Source organism: Phyllostomus hastatus, unplaced genomic scaffold (assembly GCF_019186645.2).
Source record: "Phyllostomus hastatus isolate PE091 unplaced genomic scaffold, TTU_PhHast_1.1 phas_contig_210, whole genome shotgun sequence".
Taxonomy (NCBI): domain Eukaryota; kingdom Metazoa; phylum Chordata; class Mammalia; order Chiroptera; family Phyllostomidae; genus Phyllostomus; species Phyllostomus hastatus.
Window position 1 is genome coordinate 3,484,489 of NW_025333737.1, and position 10,269 is coordinate 3,494,757.

The 10,269-nt window shown below is 54.3% G+C and overlaps 1 protein-coding gene across 20 annotated transcripts in view; it reads left to right on the forward strand.

Moving 5' to 3' along the window:
* MYO18A (myosin XVIIIA) overlaps positions 1–8,578 on the forward strand; it is a 93,123-nt gene extending 84,545 nt beyond the window's left edge. For 12 of the 20 annotated variants that reach the window (XM_045836499.1, XM_045836500.1, XM_045836506.1 and 9 more), the window contains 3 exons: positions 50–172; positions 1,423–2,714; positions 7,223–7,357. In XM_045836499.1, coding sequence (XP_045692455.1) covers positions 50–172; positions 1,423–2,710 — 1,411 coding nt within the window. In that variant the 3' untranslated portion in view covers positions 2,711–2,714; positions 7,223–7,357. Of the gene's footprint in view, positions 1–49; positions 173–1,422; positions 2,715–7,222 lie in introns of all 20 variants that reach the window. The other 8 variants (XM_045836515.1, XM_045836513.1, XM_045836511.1 and 5 more) reach the window with 1 other exon arrangement.
* The last annotated feature ends 1,691 nt before the right edge of the window (positions 8,579–10,269 follow it).

Here is a 10,269-nt window from a genome sequence, read left to right on the forward strand (position 1 = left end):
GATCCCCTCTCCCCCAGCCTTGCCCACCCTTCTGTTCCTCATCCCATAGCGAGGGGGACTCAGATGTGGACTCGGAGCTGGAGGACCGAGTCGACGGAGTCAAGTCCTGGTTGTCGAAAAACAAGGGGCCTTCCAAGGCAGCTTCCGAGGATGGCAGCTTGAAGAGTTCCAGGTAAGCATGTGGCCTTGAGCTGGGAGGAAAAGCCAGCTCATGCCCCAGGCATGGATGCGCAGTCTGCCTTTACGCCAAAGAGGGCAGGCCTCCCGCCATCTGCCTCTCTTGCGTGGCATCAGTGTGAGGGGCCCTGAGTGCCCCCAGCATGTGGAATGAGCACACGTGATCGGTTTCTTCTTGGCCAAGGTCTGCGGTGCCCTTATTACTCGGGCAGTACTTTCCTACCAGGCTCAGGGCTTTGGTTTGGTGTAGATTTAACTTCATCCCCCACTTATTCCTTCCACACATGTTGATTGAACTACCCCATCATTTGGGCTCTTAGAGATCTTAACAGGAATAGCTGCAGAAAAAGCACTGGTTCTGACTCCCCTGTCACAGCCGCACACACATTGCCCTCTGTCTCTGCCCATTCTCTCCTTCCTCTAATCTCTTCACTGCCCCCCACTTCCATGCTTCCTGCTCACACCCATGGTAGAGGGTGGAAGGGCTTGCCCCCTGTTTCCTGGCCCATTTACAGTCTTCTGGTCAAGCAACTACCTCTGGAATCCAGAGCTCTACCTTCCCCATCCCTCATCGACCAGCCAGCAGGACCAGCCAGCTCAGCAGCAGGGAGAGCGGCCCTCTGCTCCCACCCCTTCCGTGTCCACTTCCCTGCTGCCATTCCCCCGCCCCCTTCTCCCCAACTCAGAGCCTTCTCATCCCCATGCACACCCTTCCCCACCCCCTCCCAGAGGTGGCATTCAGGCTGGGCAGAAAAAGTAATCCCTCTTCTCCTCCCACTCCCCTGAGGCCCCTTCGCAAGGCCAGCCCCTCACCACAAGCACCCAGTGGCCCCCTCTAATTGGTTTAATTTATTCAGCGGAACAACATTTTGTTATTGCAGATAATACTGCCTTCCCCGCCCCACTGCCGTTCACCACGGCGTGGCACGAGGCTCCAGGTAGTTGACAATGAAATAAATTGAACTAAACGTTTTAGAGGGGGAAAAGTGATGAAATAGAACAATAGTCTAATTTACATGACATTCTCCATGAAGCTATTTTCACTGACGCAAATTATTTTGCTTCATTTCCTCCGACGCTCTCACCGCCACTTTGCCAGGGCTGCTGCCGATTTCTCCTCCTCTTTTCTCCTCCCTCCCCTTGTCTTCATTCTCTAGGTTTAATGCCTCTTCCTTTCTCTCTCTCTCTGTGCTTCCCCTCATCCGCTGTTGGTTCTTTCCTCCTCGGTCTCACCTGCTCCCTCAGAACGGCCCTCAGCACCCTCGGGAAGGAGGGCAAGGAGGGCAAGGGGGTGGAGGAGAGGCCAGCCTCCGCACTGAGCTCCCTGAGCTATCGGAAGAGGCTCACCCTGAAGGACTCCATCGGGGGCGCGGGGGATGCGGATTCACTCTTCACCACCCTGAGCGAGCGGGCTGCCTCCCCCGAGAGGCCCCCCCGGAAGGCCCGCCGGAGCCCCAGGGAGGAACCAGGCCAGGGCAGGAAGCCCGAGGAGCCAGATGAACGTGGCTCCATCTTCTCGGAGCTTGGGGGCCGTGCCAGCCGGGGCCTGGAGAAGCGATGGGGTTCAGACTTCGACCGGGCCTCGGCCGTCTCTGCGCCTGTCAGCCGGGCCTCCTCAGCCACACGTGGCTCGGGTGAAGACAGGGCCCGCTCCTCCATGAGCTTCTCCCTGTCGGGCTCGCCGAGCTCCCGCCGCAGCACCTCGAGGCTTGACAGCCTGTCGACCTTCAGCCCTTCCTTGAGCCGGGCCTCGCGCCGCGGCCGGGAAAGCCCTGACTCCCGCCTGTCCCTGGGCCGGAGCTGCCTGGATGAGTGGGATGATGGAGCCAGTGTGGCCCTGAGTGAGGCCCACTCCCAGTACAGCCACCCGTCGCTGGCCCGCAGCCTGTCGGTGCCACCCCAGCCACGCAGCTCCGCCTCTGCCACGGATGAGCCTCTCGGCTCCAGCATCCGCCCCGTCAGCCGCCACTCCTACCTGGACCCAGACCTGGAGGCTGCCATCAATGAGGTGTTGAGCTACAAACCCGTCCCGTTCCAGCGGAGCAGCCTGGAGCCTGACTCCGAGGAGGACGACCGGAAGAGCATCCAGAGTGCCCGGAGCGCCCAGCTGGACCCCCCAGAGCCGGCCGCCAGCATCCGGCGCTCCGCCTCTGCTGCCGATGTCTGTCGGTCCCGGTCCCGCAGCAGCCGGAAGAGCCGGAGCAAGAAGAGGAGCAGCTCCAGCTCCAGTTCCAGCTCCAGCTCAGAAGATTCCTCGGAGCACAAGCGGCGGAAGAAGGGGCGCTCTCGAAAGGGCAAGAAGAAGTCCAGATCGAGAAGAAAGAGAACAGAGACGGAGTCTGAATCCTCCTCGTCAACATCCAGTGGCTCCACCGTCTCAGGCCACAGCCGCTCCAGCGTGAAGAAGGGCCCGGCTGTGGAAAATGAGGAGGCCGGGCAGGCGCGCCGGCCATCTCGGAAGGAGGAGAAGAAGCGTAAGAAAGAGGTGGACAGCCTGATGATGCGGTACCTGTACCGGCCCGAGAGCGACTAGTGCAGTAGGTGGCACCTGGCGTGCAGTGCAGCATGGCGTGTGCCACTCAGTGTGAACTAACGTGCTCCTGCCCCTCCTGCCACCACCTGGGCCCCTCCCGCATTTCTCTCAGGTGGGCCTGGCCTCGGAGAGCCTCCTGGCTGCCTCGGAGAGCAGAGCCCTGAGCCCAGGCAGGTGAACTTGCTGATGATGTCAGTCACAGCTCCCACTTATCGAGTCCACCCCGGGCCAGGCACCCTCCTACTTACTGCCACACTGCACTCACTTAATTCTCACGTTAACCCCATAACAAAGGTCTGATTAGCACCATTTTACAGAAGAGGAGACTGAGGCTCAGGGGAGTTAAGTCACTTGCCAAGCTCTCACAGCTAGGAAGCAATACTGACAGAATCTGAGTGCAGGCTGTTCCATAGGTCCATAACCACTCCTCCGTGCAGCCCAAGGCAGAGCACATGGGCAAAATGTTTGCTACCTGGGCCTGACAGCACCCATATAGGAGCTCTTGTCTGTGGCCCCAGCAGGCTGGGCCCAAGAAAGTGTGTGCACTTTTTGTGACAGCTGGTGCATCAGTGGCCACCAGCTGTCATGGGGTCTTTTGCTCAGCTATCCCGTGCCCTGCAATGCCGCCTTCCTCTCTGGCATGGATGTCAAGCCTAGGAGTGCAGGTTCACAGGGCTCCCACCCCCGCCGTACTGTACCCTACAGCAGACCTGGAGATGCCCGATTCTTTCCCCACCCCTCCCAGCTGAAGCCCACACGTGGGCGTCACCTCATCTGTGCTCATCTTGTAAAGTGTTAATGAATAGAAATTAGCAGCTGCTGAGTGACAGCCCCATCCTGGCTTTTCTGCCTCCCCCTGTCTTAGCTCCCTGCGGGGAGGGAGATCCAGCAGTTAGGCCCTTTCTACCCACACCCCCACCTTGGAAGGAAGGCAGAGACTGACTCATTCAAATCCCATTGTTACCAGTTTCCCTGGTGGGTGATGACATTTGGATCACCCCGGTTATGTGAAGCTGTTTCTGGCATGGTACCCTCCCAGGGCAAGCTTGCTGCTTCCCAGGAGGTATGACCCCAGAGCATAGCCCCCTGGGGCACAGGCATTTGTTTCCTGGATGCATGAACTAACACACACCTGTCGCATGCTTGTGGGCCTGTGCAGTGGGGCAGCTGACAAGCACACCGCCTTTATACCAAAGGGATTGGTTATGTTTTAAAGAACAGAGCAAGTGGAAGTGAAGGGTACTCAAAGCTGTTTAGAGATGGGTGATGGGATGAGATTTAGTGGGGGAAGGGATGGGGAAGATAGAACTTGAATCCAGACCAAGCTCATGGCCAACGCTGATTCCTCGGGTGCTGAGGTGCTTGGAAATCAAGCCCTTGGTCTCAGCACTGCTCTGTCGCTTCCCTCGTGTGGCAGATGGTTGCAGGTACTCTGAGAAGAGCAGGAAGCATCTCTGTGGCACTAGGGAGCCATGTCAGCTCCACAGTGAGAAAGGACAGAAATAATGATATGTGTCTACCACCTCAGCCTTCCCCTTAGCAGCCCTGCCAAGTACCCTGCTGCCCCAGCACAGGAATCAGTTGCTAGACCCCGGGGGAGGTTAGGAGAGCAGAGAGGGCCAGGCCCCTCTGAGCGCTGCACCCCTACCTGAAGAGGGGCCCAGCCAGGCCATTCCACACTGACTGACAACTGGTGGATTTCAGACTCCAGGACCCTTAGCCCATCATCACCCTGGAGTCCACAACCAACAACAAAAACGCATAAAGCTGTTTCTTCCCCCAGCCACCAGCACAGTTCCTCTTGTCCACCAGGAAAACAGGAGTAGTCCTGAAACCCTACACACCACCACCTCCGAGGAGGATTGTATTCACCGTGGGGAGAGTGGGCACCCAGCCAGGAGCTAGCCAGCCAATGCAGAGCCAGCAAGACAAGAGCAGGGGAGGGAGGACCTAGTTGGACTCAGCATGGACTGGCTTTGGATGAATAAACTGCCAGGAGTGGGGGCGAGGGCAGAATGGAGGCTCAGCTTCCCATCTGGTGATGGGGACCAGCGCGAATTCACAACATGAACCATCCGTAGCTAAGGCAAGGGGAGGGGGCCGCCACCCTGAGCTCACCCAGCAGGAATTAGCTTGTATACCAAATTGTTTGTGACAGCGCTGAGAAGGAGACAGAGGCTTGTGGGGAGGAAAGCTTTTTAAACAGCTTAGTTAAAATGTTAAAATTGCCAGCCCTGACCCTTGCCCTGGGGAGGGCCGTTGGCTCTCCGACAGCTGTCCTGGTACAGCCACGAGACTGGCCAAAGGGCACCCAAGGCAGGAGCAAGGGGATCTTGTGGCTCCACAGAGCAGGGAAGAGAGGCGCGGAGCTACCCCTGCCCACTTCCTCTGTCCCTGTCCAGCAATCAGATGGAACAGTGTTGAAACCAGGCTGTCACGTATCCAGGGGTCTGCCTGGCCAGCACGGGAATGTGGGAGCAGGGGCTGCAGCCCCACTCCGAGAAGAGGTGAGAGAATGGAAAGGTGCATCCCAGGCCTTCCAGCAGCGCCCAGTCTGCATCTGGGTACCAGCCCTGGTGTCTGCCTCACCAACCCCTGCGTGTAAAATAACCGCACTGTCTTTCCACAAAACCAGTCCTTCCTTTGCCTAACAGCAGACCTCAGCATCGGATGCCCAGAAATTCTGTCTAAAAAAAAATAAAAATAAAACCAGGCTCCCACTAATTTAGAATTCAAACAACCCCAAAGCTAAAATAACCCCAATTTTTTCTATGTTGCATAGTCATCATTGGGCTTTATAATTTTGTCCCCGAGACACCCCAGAGTCCTTAAGTGCCTTTGGCCCATCAGAGTAAGACTCATTTATGCTCAGTCTAGTTTGTATTAAATGTGTTTTGTGCTATTCTGGTTCCTTTAAAAATGGTAATTCATTCATGAGAAATACGATAACTATTAACCAGACTGCCCCATTCCTGAACCATTTTGCATAATTGAACATGTTTTTTATCAGGCTGTTCCTTCTCCCCGGGGGGTGGGAGAGAGAGAGAGAAACAGACCTATCTTCGCACACACCCCAGACTGTCACCCAGACTGGTGTGGAGAATTCAGGTTTAGCCTTGTTTTCTCCTCAGGTCACCCAGGCTAGCAGCACGGTGGAGCATCGAAAGGCTTTGAGGTCTAAGAGTCCCAGGTTCAAATTTACATACTGGCTGTGTGACCTGGGGCAAGATGCTCCATCTCTTTGAACCAGCCAACCCATGACATTCCATAGAGTTATTGTGAAGATCAGACAGTCTATCCAGGGTGCCTAGGAGGGGGTCTCACACAGGAAGGACCCCACCACCAAATCCTTTCTTCACCACAAAATGTAGTTCTTTCATGCAGCACTGTGTCTTCCTCTTTCCGTTTGGGGGCAGAACTTTGGGGACAGAAAGGCCTAGTAAACAGGGGCCCTCCTCAGACTCTCAGACCTTATGGCAGAGAGGTAACAGAATTCCCGTTTGTCCCAGTGGAAGCTCTCTAGGACCTGGAGGCAGGGCTGTGTCCCTGGAATCACTGGGCAGGGACCTACTGGGTGCAGGGCACGGGTAGGAGTGCAGCCACCCCGGGCTGCATTTTCTCCTAGAATGTTGAAATTGCAGCGTACTCCAACGGTCAGTGATGGTGTGGGGGAGGGGAGAGCTTGGGGAAAGAGTAAAGAGGAGACTGGATCTGGAAGGTGAGATTCCGTCCTTGCTTGCTGCCTTGAGCCTGCTCCATGCAGGGGTGATGCCGTTCCCCGTCCTGGTAGGGAGGGATAGCTGGAGGCTCCTGGTGCCCTGATGAAAACTCTCTGAGGTTGGGTTACAGTACCAAGAAAAGGTATGCCACCCTGGGACACAGGTCTTGCTAGCTTCTACAGCCTGAGTCTCCATTCCTAGAGGTAAGTAGATGATGCCATGGTCAAGGGCAGAAATTCTCACAGAACTTAGGAAAACCTGATCTGGAGAAAGGTTTCAGATCTGGGAGTATTCCAACAGGGAAGGGCCCTCCTTCTTGGAATCTTTTTAGGGGCAACTTCCCCTTAGGCAGGCTGTAGTCATGTGACCACCAAGCCTTCAGTCTCCCTGTGAGTGTGGTGAGCTGAGGACGGCCTGCATCAGGACCTTCTGGAAAGGGAGCTGAAAATGCAGAATTTCTGAGTTCCACCCGAGAGCTAATGAATCAAAATTTCTCAGGGGAAGGACCCAGGAACCTGCAGCTGATTCTTACGCAGATTTAAGTCTGAAACCCACTGTGCTACAGCATTGCTCTCCTCGGAGTTTTCCAAGTTTTCAGAGCCAAGACAATGTGCTCCTTTCTCTGACTCTTCTGAATATCTTCTGGGGAAACCAGGGAAGGCCTTTGCTTCTCAATCTGTGGCTTTGGGGGAAAGCTATGACCGGTCTTTGGGGGCCTCCCCAGGGCTAAAGACTTTGGTGCTGAAGATTAGAAATGTCATTCCTCTGTGACCTCATTCCTCTCTCCCTGCAGCCCCACCAGCTACTGGAAGTCCCTTGCCCCTGACCGGTCAGATGAAGAGCACGACCCTGTTGACAGCACCTCCAGGCCCCGACACTCCCACAGCTCTCTGAGTGACAGCGACACAGAGGCCAAGCCAACGGAGACCAACGCATAGCCTCCCACCCCATGGGCTTCTGCTGCCATGGCGCCCCTCCCAGGACAGAGTGGGGCACAGGCCTCCCCACCTGACTGCTGATCTGCAGGAGAAACAGCTGATTCTCTTGGGTCAGGGCGCTTTCCAGGCTGTGGGGTCTGACGTCCTCATGTGGAAGAGGTGGAGGAAGAGGAGTTTCTGATAAGAGAACTCTTTGCTCCTTCTGCCTCCAAAATGCCACACTCTTGGCTTTGACCTTGGGCCACTGTGGGCAGTGGCAGGTGGCTTAGCACTGCATGGAGCCAGCAAGTTGACCTCCATCTCAGCCCTCTGCTCAGGGACGGTGGACAGATTGCCTACTGGGACATTCTAGGTTGCTGGGTCCATGGGGGAGGATTTGGGGGCTGGAACAGCAATTACTTCCCCCCAGCTTGGGGTGAGGGCTTTCTCTTCTCAGTGCCTGCTGTCTTTTTACTTTTTAATTTAAACACCCAACCTCTCCATCACAGCTGCATCCCTGAGAGCGGGAGGGGGCCGTGGTGGCAGCTGGGGCCCCAGAATGACTAGTGGAATTTCATCTCCATGTTCACTCTTAGAGAGCAGCCCTTTCTCTGTGCAGCTGGAGAGAAGGGTAAGCAGAGCTGGGTCCAGGTGCTTCTGGGTTTGGGCTGAGCAAGCCTACACAGACGGGTGCATATGTACCATCCGGAACATCCAGCCCCTACCCTTCTTTGGCTCATCAGCATGTTAAATGCAATGACCTATTTAAAAGTAAACCCATTCCACCTATGCCAATTTGGGGTTTATCCAAGCAATGCCTTCGTCCTGCTCTGTCCAAGTTTTCTTGACGATAAGCTCAACTTCAGAGGGAAGGCCTTGAGTTGAGGACTTGTGATCAGAAAAACTAAAGATGCAAGTTTTGGTCAGCACTAAAATGTATCAGACACTTGTCCTCACCCAGTGTCCTGAGCCTGATTCATTCTCTTCTTCCAGTCACCCTGCCCCACCCCAACCTACCCTAGACATGGTAACATGTGGCCCATCAGCCCCAGACCCAACCCTAGAGGTCATCCCTCCAACACCACCAGACTCGGGGGCCCAAGGGCAGTGCCTGGTGCCGCTCCCATCTGCTGCCCCCTTTCCTCTCCCGCAATTGGTTTGTACTTACTGGGCTGTGCTCTCTCTTCCCTGATTACCTAATGTATGGAAATAAATGTCCTTTTCCTCTTGGCTCCGCCAGTTTTCCTGCCTATTCCTTCAGGCTGAGATAAAGTGCAGGGTGGCCATGAGGGAGCAGACTCAGACTTCTGGTCGGGACCTGGGGGAATCACCCTGGTTTGCTCCCACATCAGACCACGGCCACTCAGAGAGCTTTGACAGGTCATTTGGGGCAGGCAGAGGCAGTGGGGTGAGAGGGCTGGTCAAAGGAGACGCAAGTCCCGCGTTTAAGAGCCTATGGATTGTGACTCAGGTTGGCACAGCTACCAGGCCTCGTCCTGCCTGGCCTCTCCTTGAAATGCTGAGGTCCCTCTGTTAAATCTCACCAATTACAGAGATCCTGTCTGCTCTTTTTGCTGTTATTAAGGAATGCAAGCCCTTTGTATTAGAATTTTTTAAAGTTTAATTTTAGTCATTCCAAAGACTTTTTGGTCAAAATTTGACAGAACTCGCTAGCCCCTAGCCCCACTGACCACGGGGCAATCTGAACAGGCTGGGAGTGCTGGCCTTCTGTCCGTAGTCCACACTTGGTTTCCTCCCAGAAGCCAAGAAGCAGTTCATGCAGAAGGACTAGAAACAAATGACTCACTCCTCCTCCTCCTCCTCTTTACCTTCTGTAATGTGACCAGTTTTAATCCCTGCCTGCATGACATGTTTACAGCTGGTTGATCGGGCTCCCTGGTTTGGGCAAGGAGGAATATCAGACAGCTCTCTCTAATGCTGAGCTTCTGGCTTCCCAGAAAAGGTCAAGAAAAGGAAGGAGGGAGAAAAGTCAGCCCCAAAATGAGTGTGAGAGAAGTGTAAAATTGATCCATCCAAAACTTGAGACTGCCTCTCTCCACCTCCCCCCAGGTTGAACAGAGAAGGCAGTAAAAGTGAAAGTACTTTTTAAAAAACTACTGGTTCCTCAAGTTCAGTTCTGTCACATTTTTATTCCTGCTTTCAAATATCTTGATATGTTTTCTATTTTCAGGAACTAGTATGACAAAGTCCCTACTACCTGCAGACAAGGTCCCAGCTCACTCTGTTCAACATGGACTCGGGCCTCTGGTAAAGTGCGAAATCCAACATAAATCTCCAATAGCCTGGCCTGGGGCAGAGGGCTTAGTTCAAGTGGGAAAAAAAAAAAACAAAACACAAAAACCCTTACATTATTCATTTATTCATCCACTCAACAATTTTTTTAAGATTTTATTTTATTTTTTAGAGAGGGAGAAGGGAAGGAGAAAGAGAGGGAGAGAAACATCAGTCAGTTGCCTCTCACCCACCCCCAGCTGGGGACCTGGCCCCCAACCCAGGCATGTGCCCTGACAGGGAATCAAACTGGCGACCTTTTAGTTCAAAGGCTGGTGCTCAACCCACTGAGTGACACCAGCCAGGGCAACAATCAATTATATTATTTATCCACTCAACACATATTTCATATCAGTCTGTTATGGGCTAGGTACTCTTCTAAGTGCTGGAGGTGGATGAGGTCCTTTCTTTCATAAAGTGGAGATTCTGGTGGAAAAGTTAGGCGTATTATGAGGAGAGACACCGTGAGGAGGGGAGACAGCTGGGGAGTCTTCTAAAAGGAGGTGGTGTTTTGAGCGAGGGTGTGAAGAAAGGATGGCATTTCCACTGGTAGATATTGCTGGGGCAGGTGTGCTGGGAAGAAAGAAGAGCTTAAGCAAAGGCTCTGAGGCCAGGTAAGAGGTGGTGGTAG